Genomic DNA, 16,323 nt, shown 5'->3' with positions numbered 1-16,323 from the left:
AACTTTTGATCCCGTGGTTTCAAGACAACTAAAGCAAAGATCATGCCCGTGATACAAGATTTTCGGCTTAGAGCAAACAGTTGGATTGGGACGTATGGTGCACTATTACTCGCCATTGGCAATGTACACAACAAACTCACAAGTGAAAGGATATATGCTGACTATAGTGCAGCTGGTTCTCCTTCAACTCTGCATCTGTGTCTATCGCATCTGGTTTCACCCACTATCTAAATACCCCGGCCCGGCAATCCTTAAGGTTGTGAGTTTTCCCTGGATTTACACCACCTTGATCAAAGGTACGGGCCCGAGATCGATTTTGGAACTCCATCGTAAGTGTGGAAAAATAGTTCGACTTGGTCCCAATCATCTGGCTGTGGACGGCTCCATTGGCTTTCCGCAGGTGTTCGGTAACAGGAAAGTCGATCATCCCAAACTCCCTGGGTTTTTTATCGATTTCCCTAACGCTATTATTGGTTCGAACCGGGAAGTTCATCGCCGACAACGTCGCCAGCTTAACCCCGCGTTTAGTGACTTAGCTGTCAAAGAGCAAGAATCTATAGTCACACGCTACGTTGACTTATTGCTGGACAAGTTGAGCGAACAAGAAGCTTTACAGAAACATGTAAACATTGTGGAATGGCTCAACTTCACTACCTTCGACGTGATTGGCGATCTGACGTTCGGCGAATCTTTCCACAGCTTGGAACAGAGCGGCTACCACCCATGGGTCCTAAATATCGTCAACAGCGTTCGAATTGCATCGATAGCTCGATTCTTACTCTGGTACATTCCTCCTGCGGTGCTTTCAATTGGCCTTAAGGGCACTGGGATCATGAAGTTGGCGCACGAAGCCAGGTTCTATGCTAAAGAGAAGGCTTTGGCAAGGATAAGCTTGGGCCCTGTGCCCAAGGATGGCCGTCGTGACTTTATGACTTATATGCTGAACAAAGAACAGAATGGCGGAGGTATGAGCGAAACCGAGATTGTGGCCAACTCACCGTTCCTGGTTGGGGCAGGCAGCGAAACAATCGCAACCGCATTGTCAAGCCTTTTCTTCCATCTGGCTAGCAATCCATCAATTTACAAGGCGGTGGCTGACGAGCTCCGGTCCAAGTTTCATTCCAAGGAGGATATCACCGTTCAGAGTACCACTTCGCTGCAGCATCTCAATGCGTGCATCGAGGAAACGCTGCGCATTTATCCCCCGGTGTGTGAGTCACCGCCGCGAATATCCCTAGCAGACGGAGTAGTCGACGGGAATTACATTCCGAAAGGGGTCAGTAACCTGTTCACCTGACTTGAATTCAGAGCATATCCTGGGGACAATTTTGAAGACTAATGGTCTTTAGACGATTATAACAGTGTCCCAGTATGCCACCTTTCGGAATCCGGAGCATTTTCAGGAACCTGGCTCGTTCCTGCCACAACGATGGTTTCCACCAAGTCATCCACTATTTGAAGATAGGTTCCAAAGCGACAACAAGGCAGCATTCAAACCTTTCAGCTTTGGAGCGAGAGATTGCATTGGAAAGAGGCTTGCCTACGCGGAGATGCGAGTTCTTGCCGCAAGATTTCTCCACGTTTTTGACTTTGACATGCTCCCTAACCAGGAGGATTGGCTCAACAAGCAACTTGCATTTGTGATCTGGGACAAAGGGCCTCTTTACATTGCCTTACAGCGAAGAAGCACTTCCTAACGAGCGATCATCTTGAGGCTGGGCTTGCCCGCTCTCGTCGAGCTCTAAAATAGTCAACTATGTTGTGTAGAGAGTTAGTGGGTTGCGTATTTCCAAGCGGATGCCACGAATCATAGTTCGGCTGACGGTATATCCTAACGAGAGAGTTAAGCACTTAGGAATGAGAACCGCCAAAATACCTCTTAGATGGGTTTAGACCAAAACTTTGCCTGTAGAGCCAGGTGAGGCTTCCGTCTATGTCATCAGGAAGGATGCTATGTTAGGGAGGATCTTGCGGCTCGTCTACCATTGTAGACTCATCAGGAGTTTGTGTAGGGTCTAGCTGGTTAGCGTTTGGCTGAAGAGTGTAGGCTGTATGGGTGCTGTCAATTTAGGTTGTAGAACTCTTGAATCCCATGGGATGTATGTTCGCTCTACTACGGTAGGAACAGGGCATTGAGAGGCCGGAGATCTCTATCGAGGGCGACTACCTCGAGCTGGAGGATCAGGTACCGCGGGTTTAATTGCCGTCTTTGGGCCGCGGCGACGAGGACATCTCTGGATTGCTGTGGTCCCATCCTATTGAGGTATAATCTTGAGTTGTTATTATGAGAAAGTGTAAGCGTCATGTCGAAGGCGTATGCACTTGGTGGTAACGCGCTGTTGGTGCCAAGATTTACTCATTCGTTCCAAGGTTGGCTTGGGGAGAGCACTTTCTTCTCAGCACCTACGTACTTAGGTACCTAGGTAGGTAGAGTCATGACGGCTGCCCTTGCCAGTGGATATGAACAGCTCATTGCCTTCCTCACAACTCGAACAGGCGGATAAACATTGGTGCGAAGGCGAAAAGTAGGCCAGTGGTCCCATATGAAATTGGTTCGATGACCGACAAGGATGGAGCTGCGCATGTTATATCCCCTCCCCCCTTTTCAACTCTCAAAACTTTCCACTGAGCTTCTTCGACATGCTGAAACGTACCCATGCAACGAGACCAGCAGCTCCCAGTGCCATGGAGCCGGCGTAGAATATGGCTGGTCTGTAGGCCTCGAACCCTCCTTTCTCACCTCCATATGCTTCTAAGAGATATCCAGCGATAGGTGCCCCAAGAAGATATCCACCTGTCCAACCTGTCACCATCATTCCCATTGCAACTGAAACTCGAGCGCTGCCAAAGACATTTCCAACCACTGTAGGCATAATGGCGAAGAAACCACCATTACCCATCCCATTGATGATTATGAAAACAATCAGTGGTGCCAGGGAAGTCGAAATTGGCCACAGAACCAACATGCTTACTGCACTGAGAAGCAGTGATAGCAGGAGACTGTTAACCGAACCGAATTTATCACTCAACAAACCAGAGAGAACACGGCCCAAAGCTGATGAAAAGTTGAAAGCTGCAACTAGAGTCGCACCAACTTGTGAGGATTGGCCAATGGAGCGCGCATAGAGTGGTAGAAAGAATGGAGGCACAAAGAGTGGAAAGGTTGCTGTTGGGATGTCAGTGGAACGAGCAATTGCCGGCTTTCTCCATCGACCTACCAACTGTTCCAGCAAGGAACAGCACTGTAAACTTGTAGTCCCGAAACAGCTTCCTGTTTTGGATGATTAGCAGCTGGCGTGAAGTTATCAAGAGATACCTACCATTCAACAAAGATAGAAGTCTTCACAGGCGTCCTCTCCTTGATGAACCATACGGCAGGGAATCCGATCACCCACGTGAGTAAGCCCACAAGTCTGAAAGCCCACGCTGTTCCGAGTCTCTCAACGATTGCTGACATGGACAGGCTGATCACAGCGCCACCGAGGCCGCCACCAGCGAATACGATTCCGTTGGCAAGACCTCTACGATTGTGGAAGTATTGTGCTGGCACTATTGAAACAACCTGTTGAAGGAAATAATGTTCAGTCCAGGTTTTTTGCATTTTTGCACATGACATACCATGAAGCTGCAACTACAAGGGCGGAGAGAGATCTCAGCAATTTTCTCAGAATCGTTTTATCTGAAGAAGCTCACCTAACTCCATATCCCATGAGGCACCCAGCAGTTATGAACAAGCCTGCAACACTTTTCAGTGCCCAACCACTCGTTATTTGGCCAACCCCCATGAGGAAAACCCCAAGAAAAGCTACTTTCCTGGCTCCAATGGCTCTTACTAAACGCCCGTTGATGACAGCAAAGGCAGAATTGCAGGCAACAGCAAGTGAGCCGACGAAGGCCAGTGTTGAGGCTTTGGAAAGGTTTGCTTCCACAAGTGCATCCTGAATCACGCCCCAGCTATATGTCGTTCCCACAAAGAAAAAAGTGAGCAAGCTGCACGCTGCAACTATGATCCAGCCATAGCCACCATCGGGAGCAGTTTCATCTGCAAGCCTGGAAGCCTCTGTGACATCCTCAATGATGTTAGTATTGGTGGAAATATTGCGATCTTGCAGCGGCGTAGCCAGTGGTTCTTGGTCAGCGAGAGCCAAAGGCGTACTAGGCTTATTGACAAGCCTTTTCAAGCGGACGCGGCTTTCAGTTTGAGTGGTGGACATTTCTCTTAACTTTTGTATGGTATCTCCTGCGCAGCCAGAATGGTATCAAAATGTGTAAGTTACAGCTTGTACAACAGGAAAACTAGAAACAATCACGGTACAAATATTCTTCCTGGGCGTCGTTGATAACAAAATAAAGTCCTCTAATGATTGAGTAATTGTTTTGGTGGCGTTGCGCCCTGTGACAGTACCGGGTGTTGCGGGCCCCCACTGGGTTTTACACCTAGGCTTTACGCGATAGTTCGATCTCAGTGCTTCTGGGTGTTAACTGTGCTCGGTAGGTGACTTCCAGATTTGAATTGTAATCAGTAAATCTCAGATTCAATGGTCGACATTACCCCACGGGGTTCCTGCGCCCGTACAGCCTCGGAAAAGTGAGGATACGCGGCTTGGAAATCTCCGCCTAGCCAGGCCTAAATGATCCGCATGCTCAACCGAGAAGTGCATTCATCTAACTAGTCAGAGACGGTCTTCAAGTGGCAGAGTGCGGCGCCTTGATGAATTTGTGCATCAAATTTCTACATTCAAAACCTAAAATGCTCGCGTGAGTATTCGGATATCAGCTGTTTTGGAATAAATACCTCAATTGTTCTGCTTCAGTGGTTCTACCTGCAGCCATCATCGAGGTTGCTTAATCGAGATATGATCTCCACACAGTGAAAGATGGCTACCGGAAAACACCCAAGATACAGATGAGCTTAACGGCAAGGTTTTCCAAAATAATGTATGAAGAGTCTTCATCGCTATACTCGAAGGTTGGACTAAAATGAATCAAGAATGAGCGTTGCTTTCGTGTACCATTTTGAATCATTCTCAATGAGATATCGCGATGTCTAGTTAGTATAGCATTTGTCGCCATAAAGCGCAATTCTCATCTTTTTGTGCGCTGAGCTCAACACTTGCGGAGACTGCTGCTCAAAAGCCATACTCCATATTGCCTGAGCTTCACGTGCTTCCGTACCACGAACCGAGTTTTGACCTGTCAAAGATTAGCTGAGACAAAGCAAAAAGACTCATCTAGAGCATACCAATATGCTGCACTTGAACTGGATACAAAGCATAGCGATCGAGTGAATCTCTGACGGCAAGCTCATCTAGCATCAGGTCTATCTGACCTCGGTGTTTACGCGAGAAGTAATCACGAACCCGAGGGAATTGATCTCTGGGGAAGACTAGTGCTTGCGAGCAGCAGCCAAAAGGCTCTTTGTGCACGCCAGGTAAAGGAGGGAGCATTGAAGCCTTGCCAGCTTGGAAGAAGAGTACGACGAATGTCGGGATGGCCAGGAAGCAAATAATCGCTAAAGTTGCGTTGTCAAGTTGTCGTCGAAATTGTAGATACCTGCTGCGTACAAAAAGTAGAGCAGACAATAACGGGACAGCGACCAGCAACGAGATCAACGCCTCATGATTCTCTCCTGGAATTGAAGAAGCCCATCCAATAGAGCGTTCCTGGTTGAAAAGCCTTAAAAATAACCAATCACTGTTTGAGGAAGCAATGTGATGTTGAATATCTGTAACAGCCTGCAAGGTCTGCACAAACCAGCCATCGGCAAGGATAATATCATCTTCAAAGATAACAATCCATGAAGCATTCGTGTCGTAGCACTTCTCCATTGCATATATGTAGTCATAAACCGCCTTCGTGGAAAAGTCCTTCTGCTCTTCAAGTCTTTCGAGCTCAATACTCTGTTCAAGCGGGACATCATACCCATGGATGTTGTCGACAATGTCAGATAGCCAAGGTATTCGAGAGGAAGGGTGTGTGCTCGTGTTTGAATGAGCTAGGAGTACGTTGAAATATAAGTCTTTTCTTTCGCAGGAAGATAATCCCTGTATGCCGCTCGCAACAGCCAGCTGGCTCAGTCAGTCGACTCAGTCGTCATGCTGAAAGTTGGCTACTGGAAAGTGTTACCGGAAGGGGTTGTTCACCATTCCTTTTCACAGACAAGAAGCTTGCGCAGACACTTGGATTCAACCCTGCTCGAAGAGACTTGGTAGAGATGGTGGAATCCAGATCGTTGATATAGTCCCTGACTTCACGTTCTCTGTAAGAACTATATTGTCTTTCGAAGGCTCGAGATTCGTCGAAGAAGAGGCTGCCTGGATCTCGGTAGAACGTAGCTTGGCCATAGAGGAGAAAACCTGAAACTAGCAAAACATAGCTGAGCAATGCTCTCAAGCCTGGCAGTTCGTGAGTCCTCATGCCTGAGGCTCGAAAGGAACAAGTCACCACGAAGCAGAACTCGTCCGGGTACTTAGACGAAGTTGTTCCCACGGACCACAGCATTGGTTCGTCATTTGAGGGACGACCATGGCCATTATTCCAGTCTTGTGTTTAAGAAGCCTTCTGGGGAAGCATCTAATGTGAATTAGGTCTGCTCGTAAGGACAGTGGAGAACCCGAATCGAGGTCAGGCGTCCGTTGATCCGCCTTGATGGCCATGGTATTGGTCCAACTTCGTTCCGGTGAGAAAGTTAGAAGTTTCTGGGGTTAACCAAGTATGCAAGTTCAGTATCATATCTTTTGAGGTCCCTTCGAGGGGTCTGTCCCCTTAGTACGACAAAACATGCTCATCGACTATTGGTTGTCCTCCGAAGTCAGGGTAGAGGAGCTTTTGGTCTGTTCTACAGCCTACAAACCCGTCAGTAAAGCCCAGAGTCTACCAGTTGCCTCAAGCCACGTAGTGGAAACCACCTTGGTAGCAGAACACCGTCCATTGAACCATTGGTCGCCTTTATCTCGACTATCCAAAACTAGGCTACCTCGCTTTGCTCCGTACTTGGTCAGGAGGAAAGTCGTCGCAAAAAAGCTTAGCGTAGCTTCAAGACGATCTCAGGCAGGAGCTAAGTCTAAAAATACTCATCAATTTAAGATTAGGGCCTTCGCCATACCTAAGGAAGAGGGTTTCGATGCTTACATGATGAAATTCATATACTAGGCAGAAACAATACTTCTTGCCTTGGAAACGCAATCACCGGCAATGCTAAGACACTTCTTGCCTTCAATGGTTCAATCATAACTTGATTGAGAATGCTCTAGATTGACAAAACGAAATCTTAAATCTCAACCCTATTTCTGAATCAGTATTTCTCCGTTCAGCATAGCCAAGCTCGCATCTTCTGTCTTCGCCCATTTCTCCCAAGCATTGGCCATCTTTTCAAAGTCGTCCTCAGTTCCCAGGCCATGCTTCAATGCTTTCTCCCGCAAAGAACCTCCCCTGAGAGGAGAACATAATCCCTGGGCTAGTCGTTGTCAGCGTCACAGGCAGGAACGATGAGGAGGAGACGAAAGGAATTGTAGAACTTACCACACACACTCCTCTCACTCGGTGTGGTATAAGACCATGAACTAAAACTGAGTGTTATCTGGCTGCGATCAGCACCAGCCTTGAGCGCCCATGACAGTAACTGTCGCCCTGCAGTGGGAGCACCACCATTGGCACTCATGAGGCTAGCCATAAGTTTGTGAAATCGTTGCAATTCAGAAACTTCAGGCCAGACACACTCAGTCTCATAATCACCCTCGCGGGCAGCCACAACGCCACCACGCTTTGTCACTCGGAGCATTTCACAGAGTGCATCCCACGGGTTAGCAATGTGGATTAGCACCTGATGACAAAAGGTGACGTCAAATGTCTCGTCGGCAAAAGGAAGTTTGTAGATGCTGCCTTGCTGGAATTCGATGTTCGTAACGCCAGCGATCTCGGCAACAGCTCGTGCCCGTGGTAAGATATTGGGGTTAAGATCAACACCGGTGACATGGCCTTCGGGGATGAGTTTGGCGAAACTCACAGAAATGGTGCCTGACCCAGAGCCGACATCCAGGAGCGATAGCTTGGGGTTGAGTTCTTTCAAGGCCTGCAGCTTAGGTAACAGGTGAGTAGCGCTGTTTTCCGCAGTCCGTGTCTCATGGAGAACTGAATGGACAGGCGGCTGACTCGGCTTCTCGTCTGGATTCTTCGCTTGATCCATTGATGATAATGCTGGGCAAAATCAGTTGAGCCGAAGATCAACGGTAGTTAGAATATGTCTCTCGTGGCTTGGGTCTGCGACGGTGAGATAGCGGTTTTGTGGTCAGACACTCGTTCTTGAGGGTTCACGGAAACAACAGTCAGGCGTGCCAAGGAGGGGAACTTCATATGGGAATCTGGCTCAACTACCTCGTACCTCTGTTATGCACGGCCTACCGTATCTCCATCCGGCTGATCGTCCGATCCTACCTTGCTAGCGTTTTTTCGCGCTCCTCAACGAAACCATCAACCAATCATTATCCAAATCATCCGAGTAATTAAGGTGACAAGACCTGGTAACATGGACATTGAGCTGCGGGAGGTGAAACTTTTATCAAGCCTTGTTCCGCCTAGCTTTGCCTGGTAGGCGATGGTGGCAGAGCTTCATTCGCATTGACACAGCTCAAACACATGACATTGTTCCAGCAAGCTTATTCTGAAGCTGCTATGTTCCATCGGATTGTACAAATTTGCCCAGTAATCCCACATTCTTGTTGAAGATCGGCAACTGCTAAGAGACCCAAGCCTTCAAATCAAACAAGGAGTCAGGTCCTTCGGGTGTCGAGGCGACCCCCTTTTTGGCTATCAATACCAGCCAGTGAGGAAGATGCCAGACAGAAAGGCTTGTGCGACAGTCTATCGGCTGTCTTATTGGGTGGATGGACTGCGACTCCTTGGATTTCAGCCTTCTCAAGATCGACCAGATACTTTTGAACTGCTCGCAGTGGCCGATGACAATCAAAACCAAGAGATCTGTCTTGAAATCAAGTCCAGGGCAAGAACTCCCGTTACCTATTCCTAGTACCATGTGAGCAATAGCGAGAGATTGGAAAACCACGCATGAGCGCATGGAAGAAAAGCCCGGTAAAATCATCGAGTCAGTCCCGTTTAATTCTGTCGGGTCTGTCAAGGGTCCAAGTGGAGAGAGCAAAACTGCTGCGCTGGGCCCAGAGCATAAGTGAGATCCATCTAGAGGGAACATTGCTTGCTCATATACGCTCCCAGACTCTTGGCCGGTGAAGTAACTCGAATTTGTGTTCCCGAATGCCGCATGGTCAGGGCTCTGCCTGCTCAACGGATCTTGTCTGGAGGAAGGTATCCGCGCGACGGAAGGACTGCAGGTCGAGCATCAGGAATATATCCTGGCACTGAGATATTGCGTGCAGGGTTCACGAGTCCAGTGTTGTCTGGCCTCCGTGTGTAAGGTATGGCAATGCGAGCGTGAGACCTGATTGCTTGGAGGGTCGCCTGCATGGTATGAGACCGTGCCGGCATCGCTTTAAACGAGCCATCGACTGAGAATGCCAAATTGCCCATCATAGCAATTTTTGGCGGTAGGACTTCTCGACCTGAATCATGAGGTATCACAGTATTTCCTTCTCGTTATTTCATACACGGTGCAGCTTTTCGCCCACTCTTAAAAACGATCGGGTACTCCAGGATCATTTCGCAAGCAACGGTGGTCTAAGGAAAGGAGTTCCTTAGACGGGTTCGACATAGACGCTGTGAGATCAAGCCTTCGTACGCAGAGCCCGGAAGGAAGAGCTCTAGATAGCGATTCTCGCGGAGTCATTAGGATTAATAGTAAAGGCGAGGCAAGGCTCATGCGAGGGGTAAAGGGCAGGACCGCGGCTTGTAAGCATATCTGACCCTTTTCAGCGGAGGTTACGAATAGCATGACGCAAAGAGAAGGCTCGACACGACCCAGGCAAGTGAATTGAGCCTGTAGAGCAGTGACAAAGGGTACTCAAGGTACTGCATGAAAGAGCAAAAGAAGGCAGTTGTGGTCCCGCAAGAGGTAGTTCGGCATAGCTGCCTAATCCATAGATATGCGTTTTCCTAGGATTGCCCTCCACGACCTCGTTCAACCATATTGGCTTCTCCATCCTAACTGTGTTCCTTCATCAATGCGCACAAGGGCCCAGTCACCGAAATCTGGCGTAGATCTCCTTGACTATTAGCCTTGTGGGAACTGTGCAAATTCGGGAGGCGCCGTGCCGACTTCTACTGGTACTGTAAGAAGGAGGACAACCACTTCAAGGAACACTCTGAGTCTACCATTACTGCTATTTCGTAGAAGGCTTGACCCTCGGCTGAAAGAAGCTTGCGGCTGAAATATTGGGTCGCCTTTTGATCGTAAGCATTGGATCCTGATCTGTTTTTGTTTTCGGGCCTTTTTGGGACAGTTCTGGGTTTACCCTGTCGGCCATGCGGTTCCGTTTTTCAATGGTACCTATCAATCTGAGATCGATGTCTCAATCTCGTCACAGTCTATACACCCTCACTTCTATCCCCACTGCACATCTCGTTGCACACAGTCTACATATCTTGAGCTGAAGCCTGCCCCTCACGCCTTTCGCACCTTCCTGCCCTGTACGGCAGCCACAGGTCCAATATAGACATTCTTTGCCTTCAAAAAGAAGTGAATCATCGCTACCAGCATGGTCACACCGATGATCACGGATGCCCAGTTGAAGTTCGTCACCGTCACCGGATATTCCTGTGGCCAGACTGACCAAAAGAGGCAGTACACACACCAAACAACGGCGAAACTGTTGGTTATGAGACCCCACCGACCAAGCGAGAATTTTGCGGGGGGTATCGTATCTGGGTGATATATCCTTCGCCAGAGCAGGCTGCCAATGGAAAGGCAATAGCAGGAAAGTATAGCCGTAGTATAGAGTGAGATGATAGCATAGAAAGCTACTTCACTTCCGAGGTAGATCAATGCCATTAAGGACGAGACAGCACTGGTGAGAATAGCGGCATTGACAGGAAGATCGCGTTTCCCATCGACCTTACGTATCCAGGCCGAAAATGGGAGACCGTTGTCTCGAGCAAAGGCAAACAGGTCGCGAGTCACTGCCGCCATGTAAGTGATGTTGCCGGCAGCATTGATGAATGCGATACTTCCAAGGATGACGATAACCCAAGCCGGCGACATTGATTGTCGAAGGACATACATCGCAGGGTATCCTGTTGCATCTTCAAGGGCGTCATCGACAGAAGGAATATGATAGCAGACCGTTATCACCAGAGGCCATAAACAGGCAAAGTTAACAAGGTAAGTGGAAATCATGGCTTTTGGGACCGACTTGGCAGCGTCTTTCACTTCCTCTGCCATGTGCGCCGCCTATCATAATGTCAGCAACATTCACACAACTTTGCTCTCGGTCTGTATGGACATACCGCGTCAACCCCCAATTGATTTGCAATGCCTGTTAACTGGCCAACCATAATGGTAAGACCCATGGTGCTCCAACCGCCAGAGGCATCAAAGGTGCCCCATACTTGTTCATTTGTAGCGCGAGGTGCGTTCGCCCAGATGGGGATGATATATGCTAGGAACGCCAGGATATGAACTGCAAAGATCGCATTCTGCCAATATGGCAAGATTCGAGCGCCGTAGACATTGCCCAGATAAGCCATGACAACAGCAGCAAGGGCAAGGAGCGTACTTTGCCATGCAGTCGGGTTATAAGTCTCCCTAGCGACGATAATGCTGCACTGAATTGAGCCACCGACTAAGAACATTCCAGCGGCACAACCTGCCTGCCAGGCAATCGATGATAACCACCTGTCCCATGGGATTAGTCAAAGAACATCCAATATACCATCAGCAGCACGTACCCAACCAGGTAACTGAGAATTCTTTGACAGCTCTCCGGCGCGAATTCGCTCACCCAGTGGTACTGAGCTCCAGCAATGGGTGCAATACTTGCCATCTCAGCCATACTGAGATAGACCGGTCCGAAACCAACGAAACTCCAGGCCGTGCTGTAGATCAGACCAGCTCGTCCTCCATTCAACAATCCCGGGCCTAAAGTGAAGACTCCATATTCCCACGACACGGTAGTCAAGCCAACAAATGATGCCATCGAAAGAAGGCGAAATCTGCGGACAAACTCCTGCTCTTTTCCCATGCGCTGCATATCGACAGCATCTCCGCGTGTTGAGTTGGTCGACAATAACTGACCGTCCTGGTCCTCCAAGTACTCATTGCTGGCAATTACATTGATGACAGATGATGACTCTTTTGTTTCTGTCGTTGCTCTCGGGGCATCTGCGGAGGTTCTGAGTCCATTCATCTCTATGTCCGCACCAATATTGGGAGCCATCTTCGCGATTTGCAGTCAAGAAAGAAAAGTAAACAGGTCGACCAATGCTTAGCCAATCAATAGAACCTCGATTCCGGCAAACCTTTGTGAGAATGTGCGATGCAATCCAAGTGCTATAAGGGAGTGTGTAAGCTTCGGCGCAGAATATGGAAAGCGAAGCAGGAAGGGAGACACCATTCCTGGTGTGTCCCTGGATCGTAACTGGAAATCGAAGGTGCCAACGTAGATGGGGGTGATAATGCTGATGAGTCGAATCAACCGGTCGTCTCCATTTGGAGCCGAATGTCGGCGGGCCAACGTACAGCGGGCCCCTGGAATCTTATGTGGATGCATCATGGATCCTCGGTGGCTCTGCTTCATGTACGAGTAGCTGTCTGAGTGGTTGTCATGTTGGAAGTAAGGGAAGAGTCCACCCTTGTAGTCGAGCTAGTTCGTGTACCCTTCGATAGCAAAACCCGCGGTTTTCACAGCCGTGGGTGTGATCATAAGAAACATTGCTATCAGGCCACATGGAGAGGTTGATGGCGTTCCAGGTACAAGATATCTGGTTTGGTGCATGACGCGAAACGAGGCTCGATTGATCTTCCAATCAGGTTGGTTTGCGAGGTATGCTTATCGGCTTCATACTTAGTGGCCGGCTAGGCGGGAAAGATTCGACTGGATTCTAGACTTGGCTTTTGAGAGTTCACAATCAAGAGTCGGCTAGGGCGGGGATGAGGGATCACTTAGACTACCTTTGAAATGCATTGAGGTTTTGGGCCCAAAAAATTGGTTTAGCCTATTCAGTTGTGCTGGCCAGTGGAGTGTTACCCGATTCAGGAATCAGTGTTTGTAAGAAGAAAAGGAAAACGTTACTCATCCTCGATACCAACAACACCCATGAACGCTTGTGTGCATTTGTGGTCTCCGCGCCGCGCTGATGTTCATACTGGAGGTCATCAGAGCGAGGCATCCATAGAATCTCAACTATGCTCGGTACATGAGGGTATATAAGAGACATAGTTGCCATGCGCGTACAAATGATTGAAATTAAGATACGATTCGGGAGCTAACTAGTTCACGTCAACTATCGAGGGCGACAATCTGATCTACAGGAACAACTATGGGCGACACAACTTACCTAACGTAAGTAGTCCGAAGAGCATTCGCCTAAACTCGCCTAACTTTATCTTGGCGACACTAAGGTTAGTAATTTCAAAACTTGTCTGATACTTGATCTGCCCCTTACCAATGTTATCGAATCATGAACGATCCTAGAGCATCCTGGATCCATATCTCACGTCCGGGGATATCAAATTATCAAGCGTAAAATGGCTCAGAGGCCATCTTAGCATTTACCAGATATCAGCGCAACTCGAAAGAAACAGTGCGAGATGAGTTCGTGAGTCTTCGGTGTCAAGTCCTGGGCGCAGTTGGTGACACCGTAACGAGCCGAAGAGATATGGCGAGCCTCAAGCGCCACCGGGATATTATCTCGGGAGACTTACGAAGTGTCAGGTCTCTTGCAAAGATCTACCGATAAGGCTTGGAAGACTCCTCACTCCGAGCACTTTCCGTTACTCATATGATGAGATCAACCCATGCCGAAGCACCGTGCTGTGCTCCCTTACAGGAGATCCTTGCTGGCAATTTTTACACCCATTTGACCCGACCATGGGAAATTTCGCTGATCGAGGTTTAATAAGTACAGCAGTACTGTTGCTGTCGTGGTCATTTCTAAGCTATATTCTCCGGGTTTGGGTCAAACTTCGCAAGAGTGATGGCTGGGATACGCAAGACACACTGACATCAGCTGCTTTCGTAAGATTCCAGCAAATAACTTGAGGATGCACGCTGATGAAAATCAAGGTAGCAGCAATATGCAATGTCGCTACAACATGCGTGGCTGTCAGCCATGGCTATAGTAACAGGTGGAACACCATCACCGAGAATGACCGCGCTATGGCAGAGCAGGTACCAGTACCCTACCTAATGAAGTCTCATGTCCTGACATTGTACTTGTTGCAGGCTTACTTCGTTAGCCAGATGTTTTATATCGGGTGCTTAGGCCTGACCAGGCTATCTGTCAATGCCTTCCTCCATCGCCTTGCAAGAGATTCACACAGGAAAACCCTTGTCACCATATTGACCTGGATCTATGCGGTTTCGATCGTTGGGAGTATCTTTGCCATCGCCTTGCGACCAGATTATAGGCACCCATGGAGCACTCTAGACGGTTCTCCAGCTCTGGTACGGCCAGAGTTCCTATCCATCGTTCTTTGTTGACTCTTTTAGTACGCCAGATGGCTGTTGATTGAAATCATGGGCCTCGCCGTGGAGCTTTTCTTATGGACTACCTCTGCTTGGCTCATTTGGGGGCTGCAGATGCCAGTTCGCAAACGGTTCTCGATCTTAGCTATACTGGCTACGCGCTTCGTGTACGTTGGCTGATCGAACCCGTTTCTTGTCACGATGGCTAACATTACTGTCACAGGCTTGTTCCGCTCGTGGCTCTTCGTCTTGTTCACCTGAGGCCTTCGGAAACCACGGACGTCCCTCGCCCTCGGCTGATCGCAGGCATATTCACCGAGATAGTCATGAGTTTCTCCTTCATCTTGTCCTCGATAACATGTGCGAAACCTTTCCTGAAGCCTTTCCACTCCGGCTACTTTATCGGAACATCGAATCAAAAGTCGTTTCATGGTAACGCCAAAAGCGACTCCAACTCCAACGGAAACTCTTACCGAATGCTCAGTGCAACCACCTCAAAATCACTGGCAGTCAAGAACAGAAGTGTGCAACAGGAAGAACGGCCCAATGGGAACATCAATCCACATGGAGACAAAAGCCTGTTCAGGCCCGAGCCAGTCTCGCACCATGCTGCGGTGTCATCTCAAGCTGCAAAACACCAGCCCAGAACATCTGATCAAATGGAGATATCTCAGACCAAGACTTGGGCAGTGAGTTACGAGGGCGTTAATGAAAGAGCACAAGGGTAACGGAACTTGGACAAGTAGAAGAAGATCAGCGAGCACAGAAATTCGACCGAGACGAGATACTTTGTAAAGAAGAAATGTCATCATCACATGCCACCCTGTCCTCATTCCCGAGGCTGAGGAGTCAGCTCTGGAGCAAAGAGTCCACAGTCGGTACAGTTATAAGAAGATCGCAAGACATGAACCATTGTACCAAGTTATATCAAATTGAGTCATCACAGTCTTTAGGTCATCGACCCAGATCGTCCCTTGAATGACATTGGTAGAAATATCTTCAATGCAGAAGAAGGACGGTATGAAATAGGCATGAGTTCTGGGAATGCGATACCTACTAGTTCGAAGAATTGACACGGCCAGCAAGAATGGGCACAACATCGCTTGACAAGGTTCAGTTGAGCTTGTTGACTGTGTAGCAGACGCTAAGTATCGGGAGCAGCTGATCTGTGTACACACAGCAACACTGTAATCAGTGCACCTTACGTGACCCGGTATTCTTTGCATTTCTTGTCCTGTGTATTCTACTATTTTATATGCTACTATTTCCTACCATGTAGAAGTTAACATTTGCCTACCAAAGTTATAATATATATACTTAGTATATTACTGAGACTAATTAAGCACCGCAAGAAGTTGCATACCATTTTCTGTGAAATTTATTTAATTGGAGATGTTTAAGGTCCTTGATGACCCCTTTATTACCTTGCTTATATAATCTACCAAGATATTGAGTAGGTGTACAGAACAGTGAGTGGTATGCATAGACCAGGGGCACGGCTGAGTATCAATTCGAAAAGGCCTTCGAACTTCGCAAATCAAGCTCCTCGGCATTCTCCAGCTTGGCTCCTTTTTGAACTCAGAGTGTCGATCTCGTCCACAACCCTGTTTCACTTGTTGGCCTTCCTGGATGGACATGAAGGCACCTGCCAGGTTCGACCTGCAGGAGTCTATCATCACTCGAGCTTCAGATTGCAACGCGGACAAGTTTTGATGCTCATTTCGCAGTGAGA

General features: G+C 48.4%; 6 protein-coding genes across 6 annotated transcripts; 2 read left to right on the top strand and 4 right to left on the bottom strand.

The window, feature by feature from the left end:
- Window positions 1-42: 42 nt before the first annotated feature.
- LTR84_008642 (uncharacterized protein) lies at window positions 43-1,697 on the top strand (the record flags this gene model as incomplete). The annotated part of the gene is made up of 3 exons (XM_064852187.1): window positions 43-123; window positions 173-1,276; window positions 1,350-1,697. The coding sequence occupies 3 exons, from the start codon at window positions 43-45 to the stop codon at window positions 1,695-1,697; spliced, it is 1,533 nt and encodes a 510-aa protein (XP_064701784.1).
- Window positions 1,698-2,612: 915 nt separating this feature from the next.
- Window positions 2,613-4,214, bottom strand: LTR84_008641 (uncharacterized protein; the record flags this gene model as incomplete). Its single annotated transcript, XM_064852186.1, has 5 exons — window positions 2,613-3,166; window positions 3,219-3,271; window positions 3,321-3,562; window positions 3,619-3,625; window positions 3,694-4,214. The coding sequence occupies 5 exons, from the start codon at window positions 4,212-4,214 to the stop codon at window positions 2,613-2,615; spliced, it is 1,377 nt and encodes a 458-aa protein (XP_064701783.1).
- An 833-nt stretch (window positions 4,215-5,047) lies between these two features.
- Window positions 5,048-6,417, bottom strand: LTR84_008640 (uncharacterized protein; the record flags this gene model as incomplete). The annotated part of the gene is made up of 3 exons (XM_064852185.1): window positions 5,048-5,193; window positions 5,243-6,068; window positions 6,127-6,417. 3 exons carry the CDS (start codon window positions 6,415-6,417, stop codon window positions 5,048-5,050), a joined length of 1,263 nt encoding a protein of 420 aa, XP_064701782.1.
- An 866-nt stretch (window positions 6,418-7,283) lies between these two features.
- On the bottom strand, window positions 7,284-8,185 carry LTR84_008639 (uncharacterized protein; the record flags this gene model as incomplete). The annotated part of the gene is made up of 2 exons (XM_064852184.1): window positions 7,284-7,456; window positions 7,522-8,185. 2 exons carry the CDS (start codon window positions 8,183-8,185, stop codon window positions 7,284-7,286), a joined length of 837 nt encoding a protein of 278 aa, XP_064701781.1.
- Window positions 8,186-10,570: 2,385 nt separating this feature from the next.
- LTR84_008638 (uncharacterized protein) lies at window positions 10,571-12,341 on the bottom strand (the record flags this gene model as incomplete). The annotated part of the gene is made up of 3 exons (XM_064852183.1): window positions 10,571-11,356; window positions 11,413-11,800; window positions 11,854-12,341. 3 exons carry the CDS (start codon window positions 12,339-12,341, stop codon window positions 10,571-10,573), a joined length of 1,662 nt encoding a protein of 553 aa, XP_064701780.1.
- A 2,364-nt stretch (window positions 12,342-14,705) lies between these two features.
- Window positions 14,706-15,319, top strand: LTR84_008637 (uncharacterized protein; the record flags this gene model as incomplete). The annotated part of the gene is made up of 2 exons (XM_064852182.1): window positions 14,706-14,758; window positions 14,815-15,319. The coding sequence occupies 2 exons, from the start codon at window positions 14,706-14,708 to the stop codon at window positions 15,317-15,319; spliced, it is 558 nt and encodes a 185-aa protein (XP_064701779.1).
- Window positions 15,320-16,323: the final 1,004 nt, after the last annotated feature.

The sequence above is a fragment of the Exophiala bonariae genome (genome assembly GCF_035927105.1).
Source record: "Exophiala bonariae strain CCFEE 5792 chromosome Unknown scaffold_32, whole genome shotgun sequence".
NCBI classification, from domain to species: Eukaryota; Fungi; Ascomycota; class Eurotiomycetes; order Chaetothyriales; family Herpotrichiellaceae; genus Exophiala; species Exophiala bonariae.
Note: the sequence above shows the minus strand (reverse complement) of the source record. Positions and strands in the feature narration are given on the sequence as shown.